General features: G+C 37.9%; 1 protein-coding gene across 1 annotated transcript in view; it reads left to right on the forward strand.

The window, feature by feature from the left end:
• HOOK3 (hook microtubule tethering protein 3) overlaps nucleotides 1-18,716 on the forward strand; it is a 97,319-nt gene that overhangs the window by 34,034 nt on the left and 44,569 nt on the right. Inside the window, exons 4-9 of the mRNA XM_050913738.1 lie at nucleotides 1,450-1,500; nucleotides 3,427-3,559; nucleotides 6,331-6,398; nucleotides 15,174-15,236; nucleotides 16,689-16,772; nucleotides 18,043-18,206. Coding sequence (XP_050769695.1) covers nucleotides 1,450-1,500; nucleotides 3,427-3,559; nucleotides 6,331-6,398; nucleotides 15,174-15,236; nucleotides 16,689-16,772; nucleotides 18,043-18,206 — 563 coding nt within the window. The remainder of the gene's footprint in view (nucleotides 1-1,449; nucleotides 1,501-3,426; nucleotides 3,560-6,330; nucleotides 6,399-15,173; nucleotides 15,237-16,688; nucleotides 16,773-18,042; nucleotides 18,207-18,716) is intronic.

Genomic DNA, 18,716 nt, shown 5'->3' on the forward strand with positions numbered 1-18,716 from the left:
CCTTTGTTATAGTTCCACAGTTTGCCGCTGTGGCTACTGTTGTCAGCAACAGCACTTTGTGAATCCTAATTCAGTCAGGTTCAGTCTTTGCAGAAACTGTTTATAGACTTCATAGAATGATAGAATCATTTAGGTTGGAAAAGACCCTTCAGATCATCAAGGCCAACCATTAACCTAACACTACCGAGTCCAGCACTAAACCGTGTCCCTAAGCACCACATCTACGTGTCTTTTAAATACCTCCAGAGATGGTGACTCAACCACTTCCCTGGGCAGCCTGTTCCAATGCTTGATAACTCTTTTGGTGAAGAAATTTTTCCTAATATCCAATCTAAACCTCCCCTGGTGCAACTTGAGGCCGTTTCCTCTCATCCTATCGCTTGTTAGTTGGGAGAAGAGACCAACACCCACCTCGCTACAACCTCCTTTCAGGTAGTTGTAGGGAGCGATAAGGTCTTCCCTCGGCCTCTTTTTCTCCACACTAAACAGCCCCAGTTCCCTCAGCCGCTCCGCTGTCACAGGAGGCAGTGCATTGCTGCTGTTATCTAAATTCCTTGCTTAAATACTTGGACATTAATTGGTGGAAATCTGTAGCAGTTACTTTCAGCAAAGATTTCTTTTTTTTCTAAATATCACCTATGAGATCCATTGGGCGTTTTTATAATTTTTAAATGCACTCTTTATCTCAGAGACTTGATATAAATGGATTTTTGCCAGAAAGGGAGCAGTACTCAGTACTAGAGAAGTGTGGCATAGATTTTATACAGCAGGAGACACTTAACTGATGCCATTGGTTATGCAAGTGAACAGAAGCTATCTTTGTATGGCAGTGAAGGCATCACTGAGAAATGTGAATTTTGCCTTGATACTGTAAGACAGACATTCAATTGTAAAGAACTGGGGCAGGGGCAGACATGAACCAAAATGAAAGAACTAAGAGGACTAATTAATGAGAAAGTTAATAAATTAAGCTTAAATAGGTTGGGAATAAAGGAGGATATTGAGCAGCAGCTGGTTTTGGTTTGGAAGAAGAGGTTTATCTCTGCAGAAAGTAGATCACCAGGAGACTTTAAGAGAAGAAAGGAGGAAGAGAATGTTTCAGCTTCTGGATACAAAAATAATCCTAAGATAAACAAGTACTCCAAAAAAGATTCATGCTTTAGAGTCTGATCTAAAGCCTATCCAAGACAATGTGATGTTTTTCATAAATTTAAATGGGTTCTGTCAATTAATAAAGATTTGTGATCAGGTCTGGAATTCTGATTATAAGGGACTGTTGCATAACTTTCATGACTCTAAATTAAACTGCTCAAACAGAAAGTCTCAGTGTGCAAATAGATGTAGTTGTATGATTCTTTTGTGTGATTCTTCTGTGATTGCCTACTTTATGATCATTTCTCTGTAATTTATTACCTGCATTTATTGTATTTCCTTCTTCTTGTCAAATAGGTAAGCAACCTGAAGAAAATTTTAAAAGGAATATTGGATTATAACCATGAGGTAAGAACCATTTTAAATCATCTACAAGCCTTTGAAAAGTGTATATGCTAATTTTGTTCGTCTTCAAAAATTTGTATTGCATTCAGGAGGACAGTCTTTCAATAGCTATCCTACATTGCTGTCTTTGTCGATTATAGTATGGAAGAACAAGAAGCCAAAGTTATCTATTTGTAGCTTGCATGCTTTGTTATACCCCAGTAATCTTGCTGCAGAACTCTGCTGCTCTGGAATTGAAACTTTCATTTTTTTGTAAACGTCTTTTATATTTATTTTTTAAAAAGGGGGGAAAATGCTCTTTTTCATCTCAAGATATTTATTGCAGAGTCTATCCTTCATTTTCATATTTCTTTCAATTTATTTTTTTTTTGTTGAATTAAAATTTTATCTCATTTTTATTACAAATCCTCTATTTACACCTTCGCATCCTTGGCTTCTTCATAGTGCCTACTGATATGCCTCTTCCCTTCAGCTTTCTTCAACAGCAATTATGTTATCAGTAACTATGAAGCTGTTGTAGTACTATTAACTTGAATCCGGCATTGCATTTAAAAGAAATTCAGGAACTACAGATCAATATATAAACACATAACAGATTTGTATAATTCAAAGGATATTGTGTTTTACTGTATTGTCACAGTCTATATACAATGGTAATATTTTCCATTGTGCTTGATGCATTCACAGAATTCTTATTTTCTCACTAGAATGACCTGAAGGAAGTCTTTTCCAACAAGAATGAATCAGGGTCCTTTAAAGTATACAGAGATTTTTAGTAGTGTTGGTGCTCATTCTTTGAGACAGCTGTTTAAAAAATAATGCCAGAATACAAAAACCACCATACAAAACACGAACAAACTCAACCACAACAATTCTGCAAAGCCCAACCCTGGAAAACTTTTGAATGGCTTGATTTCCATGTATTCTTCATATACTTCTGTTAAATGTTTTTTGTAAATACATTTTCTGTTTTTCTTGAGTATTAACACTAAAAAGGGCATCCAGCAAACAAATGACTGATTCCCTCCGTAGTCATTGTTTCTTTATTGCACCTTGCTTAAGAAGTGACAGTTTCTTTTTATCCACAATTAATGTGTCAGATATGTGTTAATTCCATAGTTCATATTCATATTTTCAGCCCCCTGAAAGCTCTTTATGAACAATTTAGCAGAATTGTTTAATTCCTTCTACTGACAATCATTAATGTAAATCCTTCTTAATTATAAATCAGATTACATTAATTGTAAGTCACATGGGGTTTTTTTGTTTTGTTTTGTTTTTCTTTCTGCATGTGGGCTGTTTAATTATGTATTGTACTACTACCTCAAATTCTCTTCCATGGAATTAGCTTTCTTATCTCTGAGACTTGCTAAATATTCTTAAATTCTCTAAAAGTACGAGGCTGAGTGATCGAGTTTTTTACTGTCTTATATTTGCCATCCATCAGTGCTAGACACATGTATCGTATAAGTGAAATATATCAATTTCTCGCTTTCTAGTGGTAAGAAATGTGAGATTTGTGTGTAATATTTTATGCTACGTAAGGTGTTTTTAGGCATCAGATTTTTTTAATGGAATGCTTTAAAAAAAGATTTAATTATCCATGTGTTGTTGATCACTGTGGAAGCCTGCCTTTGTTACCTTTCTTATCTGAAGAAAAAAATCTTGCTGAGTTTGAAACTAATAGTTTTGTATTAGTTGAGACAGTCAGGTTTGTCTTCTCCCAAATAATAGTTGTATCAAGCAGTGTGGTTTAATATTTGGATGTTAGGTGTTAGGCAATTTAGTTTGTTTTACAGGTGGATTGAAAACTATGTTAAAGTACGAGTGAATTGCTCTTGTTGATTCTGAATCATCTTTGTATTTTGAAATGTGTGTGGATGTATATGTGTAGTGATACAGACATATATGTACTGGGTCTTTATGCAGATTCTAGGGCAACAGATTAATGACTTCATCCTTCCTGATGTTAACCTGATCGGAGAGCATGCTGATGCTGCGGAGCTTGGGAGAATGCTTCAGCTTATTTTGGGATGCGCTGTGAATTGTGAACAGAAGCAAGGTATTAAATTTTGAAAGCATGTTTTCTCCCAGGCAGTGAATGAAAATCCAGCTTGTTGTGTAACTACTTAGGGGAAAAATTGTATTTCTCAGGTTGCTGTCAGAGACAAATGTATTTTTTTTCAGTGATGACATTATTTTGTCCTACTGATAATAACTGTTGTTTTGTTATAAGCTTCACTAGTTTTGGAGTCTCAAGCTGTGGAACTGTTTTTTCTTCTAACAGACACATTTTCAATTTTTGTTTGCTGAGCTGAAAAGGCACTCTACAAAGGAAGATTCTTGTGCCCACCCTTTAACTATTTAGGAGGTAGATCGGATAGTTAAGAATCAAAAAATGTGATTGTTGCACTATTCCGTGTGACTCTTGGTTTTAGGAATGCATTCCAGTCAGCATCTTACTCCATGGCCGAGGGGCATCAGTACGACTCGGGGTTGGTTTGAAGATATGTCTGGTGTGATTTGGGATACTGTAGTTTCTGAGACTTTTGCATGGGATTGGCAAATAGGAAAAAGTAATGTTGGCAACAATGCCCTTCTGGGCAGCAGCTGAAAACCGAGCATGATACCTTAAGAGCATCCAAAATGTCACTTGAGGCATCAGTTAGGCGATTGAATCCCACTTCAGCAGTCACTGAAAGAGACTTCTGCCTCTCCTGACTCCCATGGCACCAACTACCTATCTGACCTGCACAGGTAAAATAGGAACCCATTCATTTTTCTGGCAGATGCCGCAGAGGATGTGATGGTCAACGGAGACACTTGTTGAAGTGTCCCAAGTCTCATGCTCTAAACTTGCATTGGGTGCAGTGTCTTATTGTTACCCAGTTATCTTAAATTACACTTAATTCAAGCCAGGTTAAGGTGACAAAGCAACTACAAACATTTATTCTTAACACTTAAAGCAGGAAGCATAGGAACATGTTTATAAAATATGCATGTGGGTAAATAAAACTGTGTTTACTGTATTTACATTTAAGTCACATCGAATATCTGTCTCTTCCTGATTTAACTCATTTTGGTTTCCTTTCTGACAAAATGGCAGCCAGGGTTTCAGACCTTTTGTCTTCCTCTTGCATGCTGCATCTTAGCTTTTATAGCTAGTTTCCCCTTTCCAGTTTTCTCAGGTGTCTAAAATCACTTTAATTTCTCCTTCTGAAATTACTTTTATTCTTCCCTTAATCAGGAGACAGTCTGGCTATCCTATTAATTAAAATAGAGGTCATTTTCTTCCATGAGTACATAAATAACTCTGTTTTATTAGGCCTCCTGTCCTCTCTATTTTATGTAAAATTATCTTCCTTCCTTTTGGTGACTATTTGGCATCGTCAAGTGGGAAGTATATCTTATCTTATTCCTGTGTTTCTCTTACTCTTTCAGTCTGGACATTAAAAAGGTACATGTTTGAAAATCGGAACAGTCTAGTTTCATGTACTTTGAGTGAGACTTGGCATGACCTAATTAATCACTTTGAGGTGACTGATTCGCAGCATCTTCCTCTTGGGCAAATGTCATGGTTTAACCCCAGCCAGCAACTAAGCACCACGCAGCTGCTTCCCCCTCCCCTCCTAGTGGGGTGGGGAGGAGGAGGGAAAAAAAAAAAAGTAAAACTCGGGGGTTGAGATAAGAACAGTTTAATAACTAAAGTAAAATAAAATACACTACTACTACTACTACTACTAATAATATAGTAATAATTGTAATGAAAAGGCATATAACAAAAAAAAGGAAATAACACCCAAGAAGAGACAAGTGATGCACAATGCAATTGCTCACCATCCACTGACCGATGCCCAAAGAGCGATCCGCCCCTCCTGGCCAACTCCCCCCTCTTTATATACTGGGCATGAGCTTCCATGGTATGGAATATCCGTTTGGCTAGTTCGGGTCAGCTGTCCTGGCTATGCTCCCTCCCAGCTTCTTGTACACCTGCTTGCTGGCAGAGAGAGCATGGGAAACTGAAAAATCCTTGGCTTAAGATAAGCGCTACTTAGCAACAACTAAAACACCAGTGTGTTATCAACAGTATTCTCACACTAAATCCAAAACACAGCACTATACCAGCTATTAGGAAGAAAATTAACTCTATCCCAGCCAAAACCAGGACAGCAAATCATTAAAAGAATGCAGGTTGCATGTAAAGGTGATCATATCTGACTGGAAACCATATGATACTGGGCAAGGCATAAACTCCTTGACTTCGTCCAAATACCAGAATTTGTCCTTCTAACCGCTGTATCATCTTACAAGGTACTTGTTTTGTAGCTCACATCTACACATAGGTGAGGAATGAAAAAGCGGAGGGGACTTATTTGTGATACAGCACAGAAGTAAGAACAGAAACCGAGAAAGGATAGGAAAATGCCTTGAAATGAGGATGCTGTAGGAAGGCAGGACATTATTGTTAAACTTACAGAAAAGGACACCCTCTGTGTGGATTGTATACTTGTATAGCCTGAATAGTTTGGGAACAAAGTGAGAAAAGGAGTATAAGTAGTTATTTCAGAAGTGTGAGATGCCAGAAGGAAACAAATGGACGGTAATCATGTACTTCTTTCATTATTGCAGAGTTGGAATGAGCCTTGATTTATGTCTGAACAGACTTCTGATAAAGTCTTGTTGAGTTTGTTGGGGTGGGACTTGACTGGCAATTATGCATTTCAGTGTCACTTGTGGCACCTAGTCATTTTGTAGGAAGGATGCAGCTTCTGACCTCATGTTCTGTATGACTTGAGTTTCAACAGTAACATTTCAGAATGCTCTTATTTTCAGAGTACATCCAGACCATAATGATGATGGAAGAATCGGTTCAACATGTTGTCATGACAGCCATTCAGGAGGTATGCTGGGATGTCCACAGTGTGTAAAAGTTCAGCCTTTCAGTATTTTACAAAAGTATGCTTTTCCCCACTTTGGAAAAAAATAGTTGGAAGTAAAGAAAATAAGGGGCATAGATTTTGCCATTTTACATTGAAAAATATCTTATTTTTCCTTAGAAAAACAAATCAGTAAAGCTTGCTTTGTGTCAAGGAACTCTGGTTGAATGTCCCACTTTTCTTTAAATCTGGAAGATTGAAACTTCTAGATATTTTTGATACTGGGTTCCCTTTCCTTTACCTTTCCCACCCTGTGGCTCCTGAAGTGCACTAGACTGCTTTTACATGAGTCACCAAGTACTGTAGAATTTCTTCAAAATTTGTACCTTGAAATTGCAAAACTCCATGAACTGTTAATTTTTTTTTTTTTTTTCCCCTGGACAACCGAAAAGAAAGATAAATGGATAGCAGAGTATTCTTTTGTCAGCTGTAGTGTCATGAATAGGCTAATGATGGTATTTGTGCTAATATGTTTGTACAAGTTAGTAAGTATACTGCAGTGTATTTTGTAAAAGTGCTGTTCAGTAGTAAATTAAAACCACAGTGAAAATTAAACCACAGTGTTAGTGACCACTATAGCCATGAAGCCCCCATGTGACTTCTTGGGAGCACAAAGTGCCTATAAGTGAAGTGCCTATCAGCGTTCTTAGATGGAGGTTTACTGCAGGGCAGGCCACTAAGGAAAGCAGGGAATCGCTGGTAATCCTGTTTCTTCTGAACCTGAACAAGAGAAAGTAAATCCCACATTGAGCTGTAGAGCAATTTCACTTTTCTGTAATGTCTGAATAGAGAAAGAGATGTCAGTGAGCCTACAGGGACCCCGTCCCCTATTATCACTTTAACCAATGCTGTATCCATGCAGTCATACATCCTGTTGTCTGTGTGTGGACTGCTATCTATAACATTGCAGAGAGGACTTTTGAAATGAGCATTGAAAGAATCCTTATGCTAAATCATCTTCCCGTCAATGCTGCCAAGCACCAGTTTGCCTGAGTTTTGGGATATTTTGCTTTGGCATTCCTTTTAACTGTAATACAATGTTATGGTGGATTTTTCTAATGTCCTCATTTATTAAACTCAACTTTCAGCATCACTTTATTCTGCACTGTCTTAAGATAGAAAACCTTCTCTTATCCTCTCTCCTTCTGTTGAAAATCTTGTGTTTGATTTTTGTAAAAATCTCCTTCATTTGATAAAATAGCCAGATCTGAAGCAGCCCACAATTTTTGGCATTTGATGAGTAGGCATTGAACTTGTTTAGTGTTCATGCCCTTTCTCAGTGATGGGGAGTAGAAGCAGGGAGGAATCACAGGATGAGGGTCTATTCTGGAACAGATTTTTGAAACTGACTAAATCAAAAAGCTTACTATTCAGGTACTGGTGCAGTTCTGAGTGATTTTAATGCTACCTTCCAAGCTGCTTAGAAATCCAAGGAATTCAGAACCAAATGAGGAGGATCTCAGGTGCTTAACAAAGAGGTCAGAAAGTGTCTCAAAAATTTTGAGACACTGAGAGCGGGACCTCCCTCCATTATTTTTCAACAGTCTTGGGAGTCTAGAGAGGTCCCAGTCAACTGGAAGCTGGCAAAGGTTGTCCCAGTTTTCAAGAAGGGAAAGAAGGAAGACCCTGGTAATTACAGGCCTGTCTCACTTCAGTGCCTGGCAAAATTATGGAGAAGGTTATTCTGGGAGTTACTGAAAAACACTTGAGAGACAATGCAGTCATTGGTCATAGCCAGCATGGGTTCACGAGGGGAAAGTCCTGCTTAACTAAATTTCCTCTTATGACAAGGTTGCCCATCTAGTTGACCAAGGGAAGCCAGTAGATATGGGTGGTTTTGATTTTAGCAAAGCTTTTGATACTGTCTCTCAGTGTCCTTCTGGACAAGATGTCCAGCATACAGCTAGACAAGTCCATAATACGTTGGGTGAGCAATTTACTGATGGGTCGGGCTCAAAGAGTTCTAGTAAATGAGGTTACATCAGGCTGGCGGCCAGTCACCAGTGGGGTTTCCCAGGGGTCAATTTTAGGGCTAGTGCTCTTTAATGTTTTTATAAATGATCTGGACACAGGAATTGAATGTACATTAAGGAAGTTTGCCGGTGATACTGAAGTAGGAGAAGCTGTGGACTCCTTTGAGGGTAGAGTGGCCTTACAGAGAGATCTGGATAGACTAAAGAGCTGGGGAATCACCAACTGTATGAAATTTAACAAGAGCAAGTGCTGGCTTCTCCACCTGGGATGGGGTGATCCTGGTTATATGTACAAATTGGGGGACTAGAGGCTGGAGAGTAGCCCCACGGAAAGAGATCTGGGGATTTAGGTTGATGGCAAGTTGAATATGAGTCAACAGTGTGCTCTGGCAGCCAAAAGGGCCAACTGTGTCCTGGGGTGCATCAAGCACAGCATAGGTAGCCAGTTGAAGAAGGTGATTGTCCCGCTCTACACTGCACTGGTGCGGCCCCACCTCGAGTACTGTGTGCAGTTTTGGGCACCTCAATCTAAGAAGGACATCAAACTATTAGAGTGTGTCCAGAGGAGAGCGACCAAGATGGTGAAAGGTTTCGAGGGCAAGACTTAGGAGGAGCAGCTGAGGTCACTTGATTTGTTCAGCTTGGAGAAGAGAAGGCTGAGGGGTGACCTCATGGCAGTCTACCACTTCCTCAAGGGGGGCAGTGGAGGGAGAGGTGCTGATCTCTCTCTGGTGACTGGTGACAGGACACGAGGAAATGGAATGAAGCTGCATCAGGGGAAGTTCAGATTGGACATTAGGAAAATGTTCTTCACTGAGAGGGTAGTGGGTCACTGGAACCAGGCTCCCAAGGGAAGTGGTCAGGGCACCAAGCCTGTCAGAGTTCGAGGAGTGTCTGGACGACACTCTTAGTCATATGGTTTAGTTTTAGGTAGTCCTGCATGGAGCAGGGAGTTAGACTTGATGATCCTTATGGGCCCCTTCCAACTTGAGTTATTCTATTATTCTAACAAGGGTTTAGATCCAGAGAGTCTTTTCAGAGCTGCACCTGCAGTCTGTGTCTTGAAAGGGGTGAAACTTCACTGGATTTAAGGAGGTTTTTCTATTTCTTGGACTCAGAGCAGCTCTCAGAATCCAAGTGACTTGGACTAAGCAAAATGTAGGAGACACTGAAATAAAGTGGAAAGTAGCTATATATGCATATTTGAAAAGCTGGTATGTCACCTAATCCAAGCATTTAAAAGCATTTAACATGCAAGTACTCTTTCTTCAAAATTAGGTATGTAAAAAGACCTCTCTAAATTTTACTGATGTATTATGTAATTTGTTTTTCTGTTTCAGCAAAGCACATATAAATGTTTTTTGATACCTCTTTGGTTTTCATAAATCATCTTGCTCATGAAAACATTTCATGAGGCACAGTAGAACAAGCCTCTGCCCTGTTTTCTCTGTTTTTTGCATGAAGAAGCTGATTTTTAAATGAAAGGAGCATTTTAAGTTTTAAATTTTATTTGGTTATTCCAATTTCTTTAATAACGTGTGACTTCAGCATTTCCTTTCTTCACTTATTTGAATGTTTAAAATAAAATATTAATAATAAAATATGCCTCCTGCTCCATAAAGGTTTTATAAATTGAACAATGCTTTTCTGTTATTTTTCAGTGCAGTCAAATTGATCTGGTGTGTTGCCACCACCTAGATTCTTAGATTCTGATCTGCAGATGTGCATTTCTAAATGCAAGCTGTGCACAAGACAGAGGAAGAGCAAGAATGATATAGCTATCAAAAATATTGCAAAAAATATTACATATAATAATAAATTATGTATATTTAGTAATATGTACTCCTATATTCTGTTTATATTATAATTTAATATAATATATTTTAATTTCATAATTTGCAGATTTTTTTTTTCAAAAGGGTGAAAATATTTCCTTACAGAAATTATTTTGGCCATTATGTGTTTCTCTTTCCTTTCCTTTCCTTGACATCCTTTGGAAATTCTGCTGTCATTTTCCCAAGTCTTCTCTCTGAGCAGCCAAGCTCATTATTGATGAAAGTGGCAGCTGGGGCAGTTGTTTGCCTTTGCTGTTTAGAACATCTCTAAACTTGATCACTTAGCGGGTGTCTGTGCAGGTCAAGTTGAGAGTCAGAATAGGCTCTTAACAGCAAAGTACTAGAAGTAGTGTGAAAACTCGCCTGCGGTGCATAGCAAAAGGTATTTCCTGTCTGGATTAATACCAACTGTGTTACTTCCACAAAGTAGAAACTGTTTAGTTTTGTGGGGTTTTTCCCCCTCTGTATTTTGTCCTGAATGTTTAAAGGTTCATCGTGTCTGAAGTAAAAGTGGTTTTTGAATAGCTAGGAAATGATAGCAAAACATTTCCTTGGGTCTGTCAGCAGTCGTGGAGGAAGAAGAAAGTCCAGCTGCATTAAAGGATACACACTGTGTCAGACATAGCTTGACTCTTAAAAAGCGAACAAACAGAAAGATGTTTTAAAAAAGAACAGCCTTCTGAATAGAGAAGATGGTTTTTGACATTGTTTCATGGGCACTTAAATGAGCTTGTACAATATTAGCAACTGTAGAAGAAGCATTTCAGATAAAGCAAATATTGTAAACTTTTGACATCATCAACTAAGTGGTGCAGCTGCATTTGCAAAATCATGCAAATCATGTGTAGGGGGAAAAAAGCATTCATAATTCAGGTTATTCATGCATGCAGATTTTGTGATAGTTTTACCCCCTCCCTAATCTTTCTGTATCCATGACAACACAACTTGTTCACATTTCACAAGCAAAGCAGTTAAAAAGTGAAGGTTTTAATAATATAAAATTGGCAGATCTACAAGTATTTTGTAAGACATCGTACCAAAGCTATGAGCATGAAAATGTATAGACGTAAAGGATTAACAGGGAATGACAACTGCTTCTCATAAAACTACACAAAGATTTATAAAATATGTCATGTTGTCCAGGTTATTGTACCGTTTAAAATCCAGACTGACCTCTTCACCACAGAATAAGCTCTTTTGATTTTAAATGACATTTTGATCATTTGAACAAATACTTGTGCTACTTCAAGTCTTCATTCTAAATATGCAAAATAAACCAGAAAAAGAGCAAGGAAGTAAATGTTAGTTGCTTGCTTTTTCACTGTTGGAAGCTCTTAAGCAGACTTTTCCTTCTACTGTAGAGGCCTAATGCTTGATATTGCAGGCACTTTTTTGATTTCCCTTTTTGTAATCAATTCACTTGTAAAATCTCTGCACATCACCATCCATTAAAGGTACGTGTGAAAATAGATTATAATACTATACTTAAGCTAAATTGTGAGTTTGGAGCTGAAAGCCAGTTCCAGTGCTGCAAAATTGTGAAGGTAGACCTTTATGCCCACCTGTAGTTTGCTCCTGAAGAAAAAAAAGCCTTGCAGCTGTGGAAGGAGAATGAGAAGGCCACTTCCTTCTACTTTTTATTCTCTTGAGTCAGCCAATTGAAATACAAATGAAATAAAGTTTGCCACTCTAAACTCAAAAGTATTGGCATTGACCCATACTTCTCAAGACCATGCGTTCTAATATCACACTTGCAGGTTGCATGTGAAGCACTGAAACTACAGCAGTATTTCAGGAATTTGTCTGAATGTGAGCTTGTAAGTAAAGGAGATACATAGCAGAACACAGTAGGGAAATTTACTTTTAAAATTAATAACAACCTACTACTATCATCAGATTAGTAATAAATAATGCAGAAAGAGCTAATATGCCATCGAGCAAGTAACTGATGAAATGAGCATTTTGGAGCTCTAAACTTCAGTAGTATCAGAGAATGCTGATTGACAAGAAACAAAGTGAAGAATAGGGGAAACTAGGCAAGCCTGTTACCTTACGTTTTTTAGGCGGATGGAAGGTGTAGTGTGTGTTTTGAGTTGACATACATATCTGTATGGAATCCTAAAACACAGCATTCGGTAAAACTTTTCTTGAATTTTTCAGGAAATCTTACTAGAGAGAGAGAAGTTTGGATAGCTGGGTGGAGTTGTACCCTATTAGTTGTGCTGTTTATGGTAAAGTGTTTGCTATTAAGTGGGGAGAAACTGGGTAGAGGCAATCCAGAAGCAGAGCACAGTCAAGACATTTGCTTACGTATGCCATTGTCCTCTCCAATGTGTGGGGAGATGTGTAGGGAAAAGATGGAGGCACTCCTTCACCCTGATAACTCTCCCTTTTCACCCCACTTCTTAACTTCAGTTTATTGTTAACTGATGATCAGAAGTTGGATTCCTGTATTACTTGTGAGTAACCTGGCAATCTTGTTCCTATTCCTTGTCTGGTCATGCTACTGGATGCAGCACAATCCCTCAGATTTCTTCGTTAGCATCCCCACCATATCACAGGCCATAAGATTGCAAGATGCTTCTTGTTGCATTGAATCAGTCATCTGCACATACGTCTGTGGCTCTTGCCCTCATGCACACTTCCCATGACATTCCTGTTGCACCATGTGGAGTTAAATTCACAAATTCTGTGTAACATTCACGCTACACCCCCACCATGTGTCTCCACCACCTAATCCTTCTCCAGCCGATGTTCTCTTTTCTGGACATTTCTGCTAAGTGTTCTCAAGGATAGGAAGTTTTGGGAGAGATGGCAAACCCCATTGAAGAATGAAGGGATTATATTATTGGCCTCAGCCTGCTTCCTTTACGGTAATCCACAGAAAGCAGCAACACCACAGTGGCCTCTAGTGGGTTGTGCAGCCTCTTGTATTCCACCTACAGTAAGTCTTGGGCAGGCCTATTAACCTGGGTTTCTGAAGAGGAAGTTGTGTTAGGGCCAGAAAGGGGTGGTGGCTGTCAGGAACGTGTTGTACACCCTTGCAGGCTGCATGCAGCCTGGGACCTGCCAGTTGGAAAGCACTGGCCTAACAGGTGGAATTTACTTAGTGTCTGAAGTGTGTTTGTGAACAGTGTTGTGGGATATAGAATAGGGAGAAGAGTTCAATATTTGGTTAATATGGATATCCCTGTTAGTCATCTGGAAAAGCATTTAAACAGTAGCTGGTGAAATGGAGTAATTGAAACGTATATAAACATCACAGAGCAGAGAGGGATTGGAAATTCTTGTTTTGGATGGTAAAACAATAATCAGTTTAGAAACCATGGCCCTAAATTAAATACCGTTTTGTAATGCCACTATATATGGTAATGAAAAAGACATATGATTTCATTTTTCAGGGAACACCTCTGAGGCTAGGGACTTTCTAATTACTGTTACAGAGAACGTGGGCTTCATGGAATGCTTCGTTTCAGAGTAGTTTGTCATTGTAAAGATGTAGACAAAATGGAAGGAATTCAGCAGTTAGCAACAAACATCGTCAAGGTCTGAGGAGGACTGTTGAGGACAGATAGATGAATTTAAGCATGTGGTACGCAGCTAAATCCCAATTAAGGAGATGGGGAAAGGGAGAGAAACGTAAGTGTATAAATATTTGAATGACGTAAATGTGAAACAGATTTTTTTTCCTTGTACACAGTGGTATAAACAGAAAGGATGGAGAAGAAATAAAAGCTCTGTGCTGTGTATCCAAGGGACTTTGCCGATGAAAAGTAATGCAAAAGCACTGATTTCAGGAAGGAGTAAAGGAAGCCCTGTCTCTGGAGAGAGTAACCAAGCTGGACGGGAGGCCTTAGGGAAGAAATCTTGTCCTGATTTTGGTTAGGATAGGGCCTTTTTGATTGTAACTTCCATGAATCGTGTCATTGGAGAACTCGTAAAACATTTTGTGTTTGGATAGGATGGCAGAAACCATCAGTGTTGTTCTGTAATGCTGCCTTTTGAGTTAGTTACAACGTATTTGTTATTTGGAAAACTGTTCCTTTTTGTGTCTTACAATTTTCAGTAATAACTTGATCTTAATATGTTCGCTGGAGGTGGGTAGGAGGAAGTCTTTGGGCTACAACTTCTGTTACATTTGATTTAACTTTTAACCACCTGTGTCGCTCATCACTGGGTTACTGAAAGAAAACTTACTTTCTTAACAGCTTTTTATCTTTTAGTAAGCACGTCAGTCGATTTGGAGGGCTTGCTTTTTTTTGTTGTTTTTTTGAAAAGTCATGGCTAAAAGTAATGTTTTCTAGACTAAAACCACTACCAGCCATTCCGGCAATGAAATAGGTTAGTATACGAGGAATTGTAATACTCATTTCAGGAATACTCTCTATGTAGACTTTCTTTTTTAAATTTGCAAATTACAGACAACTCCAGAGCAGGAATTTTGATCATCTTTGTTTTGCACAATTAGCTGAGATAGATGTATCCCCAACTTTAGTTAAATAAATAAATAAATAAATAAATAGATTGATGTGAACTTCCAGGTGATCAAAAAATGAAAACCACTGGCAGAGAACAATTAAAGGCAGGTCTTGCATGGTGTGTTGATAGCTACCATTGTTCCAATGCCACTTCAGTAAAATGCTTAGCAGAGTGTACTGTAGGTTTCATCATAGATAAAGAATGTGCATTTTCAGAACAAAAAGAGATGACATAAGATTTCTTTTACAGTGCTTAAAGTTTTATAAATTCTGAAGTTTTCTTTCTGTAATTGTTTCTGAATATGTCATATGTAAAAATGAAGTTAAAAACTTCCAAATGAAGTCAGATTGAAGCTCCCAAAACTTGAAATCAGCTTGGTATTTCATTGAAGCTTAGCTTTTAATATAAAAGTAAATCCTTGCTTTTTCTAATCCAGTGTAATCTAATTGCAGTTGATGAGTAAAGAGTCTCCAGTCTCTGTTGGAAATGATGCTTACGTTGACCTTGATCGGCAGGTATCTAAGACTAGATGTTTCTTTTCCTTCAATCATAGCACATCAGTGGCCAGTCGTTTTGCTTTATTAAGAAGTCTGTCTTTTTTTCTTTAATCGTGAAAAGGTTTTGTGGGAAATTCAAATAAGGAGTGGAAAACTAGATTTCAGTATTTCAAGTCCTTTTGCTTTATAAACTTGAGTTTACCCATTTTGTATATTTAAAGGAGAGAAAAACTCAGTTTGGAAAACAAGTTTATCTGTATGAAAGAGTATAGCAAAACTGCAGACCGGTGCAAATCTTTAGGTATTGAGAAAGAAGGATAAAAAAATGTGTAGTATTTGAATAAAACTTCTTTTGCCAGTTCCTGCTTCCAAAGTCACTTTAAAAAAAACCCATAGATGTGGCTCAAAAATCCTTAAAGCAGTCCGGGGAACTGTTAAAATATATAAGAGGAATTTTCAAAGAGAATCCTTTCCTGTCTGATGTATTTAAAGAATATGCAAAACCAATTGTTTTTTACTAGCTTCCCCTCATGCTAACACTATCCTATTTCCTCAGTTTTTTTCTAATTGAGAAGAAGCATAGTACAGTGGTGTTCCCTGTGTTCCTCCATCATGCTTTCTCTGCAGAAGCATGTAAATTCTGGCAGATGGAATTAATTTTTATATGTCAACAGGCCCTTGAGAAGTAAACTTGAAAGAATAAGATACAATGATGCTGTGTGAGAAAGCCCACCTAAAATTCATCATATATAATAATATATATCTATATCTCTGTATACATAATATGCACGCACCTGTTTTATCAGGCCAGTTTTCTTGTAGCTATATTTTTTGTGTTATCTTAACTGCATTCTTATGCAAACTTGCAAGATACATATCTTTGAACATAAAGCCTTTGAAGGGAAGTATCTGAGTATTTCCCACTGCTTACAAGATTTAGTACCCTTTTTCAGAAGGGTAGGCTTCTCCCTCACCATGTTAGTTGTATTCCTGTTGTACAGCAAGAGTAGCTTCCGGTGACTAGAGAGATTTTACCCTAATTGTCCATTCCCTGTATTCCACCTTCCAGTCCTTCCTGTATTTGAAAAGTAGATTGAGAACTGAAATTATGCGTTCTTTGCATCTGTAAAGAAAAGTGGTATAGACAATTTTTTCAGTATACAGAGCTGATGAGTTTTCAGACCCAAGTTCTTCAGGATTTTTTTACTCAATTCATAGAACAGATGTGATAATTCTAATGTATTTTTGTAAGATCAAATGTTACTTTTAGGTACGTTTACTTTTTACTGTCATACAAACTAAACAGTAATCATATCTACTTCTTTGTTTCTTTATAAGAGCAAAATTGCCTCAGTTTTCATTTAATACATTACCTAAACATAAAAATAATTTTGCAGTCATGTAGTTCAGAATATTTTTAGACACTTCACAGAGAGTGATGAAACTATAAATGTTTGTTGTTTATGGTAGCTGAAGAAAACTACAGAAGAATTAATTGAAGCACTGGCAACAAAAGAAGAAATTGCCCAGAGATGTCATGAGTTAGATATGCAGGTAGGTTTGCTATATTGTACATACTAATTTTGAAGTGGGACAGAGATGTGTTAATTTTTAGGCAGCTGAAAACAAGAAGTATAGTGTGGAAACATAATTTTTAAAGGGGAGATGAAAACGGCACAGTAATTATTTTGCTTTACTTGTGCTAGCAGAGTGAATTTCGCTGTTTTCTTATCTTGATGCAATGTTGCCAGTATTAAGGTGATTCATACTAATAAAACTTTTTTTCATTCAGGTAAGAAGGGGTTGAGCTGTGTAGTTCAACTCTTGCATTAGAGAACTAATGGAGGTTACGCTGCTGTAATAATTTCAGTTAAAAGTTAAGTCCCAGTCAGAGGTTACTGTAGTCTATCAGCTGTGTATGGATTTAGACTAAGCCTTGCTGTAAATCAAGTGTACCTCATCTGGAAGACATGAGGAGTGTAAAGGGGGAGCCCTGAAAGGCATTGCCATTGCAACCCTATTTCGGAGTATAATTCAGGCTTTTGCCAAGCAGTTCAGTAGCTGTTAGAATTAATGAAGCTGATCTGTGTGTCATGGTTGATTTTGGTGTATTTGATGATTCAGGCTCTTATTGAAGCATTTCTTTCTGTTGAGAGGTTCACATTCCCTCTCTTCCCCTACTCCTCCTGCATGTTAATTCTATACTATTTAATAATGTATGAACCCATGTTTCAGCTGGTTTTTGAGTTGCAGCACTTTGGGTTCTTTGCACTACTGCCTGTTTTCACAACATTGGTGGAAACTGAGTCATGTTTGGGACTGTGTTCCTGTTTCAGGTCTGCTTGCAATTGGCCACTGGATTAAAAAAAAAAAAATCTAGGAAGGGCACGGCCATCCTTTGGATATCCAGACTTGGATATTCTGTGTGATCAATAGGCATAGTTTCTTTTGGAAATCAGTTTTAAAAGCTTTACTGTGGAGGGCTACTTTTATTTGTTTGTTGGGAAAGCATGCAGACTTTATTATAATGAAGTTATCTTCTGTCATAACTAAGACTTTTTCTTCAGATGCTTGTGTGAAATACGGTTAAGAATAGTTATGTTTTCTGTGTGGTAAATCTGACCTTAATGTTGCAATATGTTGGTTATATCACATAGCAATTGAATACCTATTAATGTTACAGTATATTCTTGTGAAATACGATTATTGAAGCCTGTGTGTTTCCATTTGTGGGTTGTGTTGATACTTTATTATGCACACGAAAAAAATTGCTCTCTATAGCTGGATAGCTCAGTTATTCCAGTTTATGCTTTTATTACAACAGGTTGCAGCCCTCCAGGAGGAAAAGAGCAGCTTGCTCGCCGAGAACCAGATTTTGATGGAACGTTTAAATCAGTCTGATTCTATTGAAGATCCCAACAGCCCTGCAGGTCGTAGGCATTTGCAGCTGCAGACACAACTAGAACAACTCCAAGAGGAAACATTCAGGTAGAAAAGCTACACTTGGTTAGATTGATTGTTTCTAGCTGGCAACGGACATGACCTATATACTTCTGGTTCTGCTGGCAGTTATGAATTAGTATAATGGGTGGTATAATCACAGTTGTAAAGTTTTTAGAGTGATGTATGTGTTATGATTTACCTCTTTACAAGCTCCAGCATAAAAAAAATGCATGATTTCTTAATGCTGAAATGCTGTATACATGTCACTCTCTACTCTGTGAATTTATTTTTAATGGTTTGTGTGCAATCATTTCACCCATGTTTTTCAAAATCAGTGAGAATGAAAAGTAGCATGCTTTCCTCTATGTAAATTATTCTGATTGTATTTTTACGGTGTAGGAATTCCTAGCTGAAAGTTTGCTATGGGCGGTATTACAGGTGGTATTATTATACTGTGAAGTGTGTCCTTCTCTGAGTTTGAAAACACATTGTTTTGTATCTGAAAGATGGAGATTATCTGCAAGTAAGCTCTGCTCTTCATTTGCGTTTCCTCAA

Source organism: Gymnogyps californianus, chromosome Z, assembly GCF_018139145.2.
Source record: "Gymnogyps californianus isolate 813 chromosome Z, ASM1813914v2, whole genome shotgun sequence".
Lineage (NCBI taxonomy): Eukaryota > Metazoa > Chordata > Aves > Accipitriformes > Cathartidae > Gymnogyps > Gymnogyps californianus.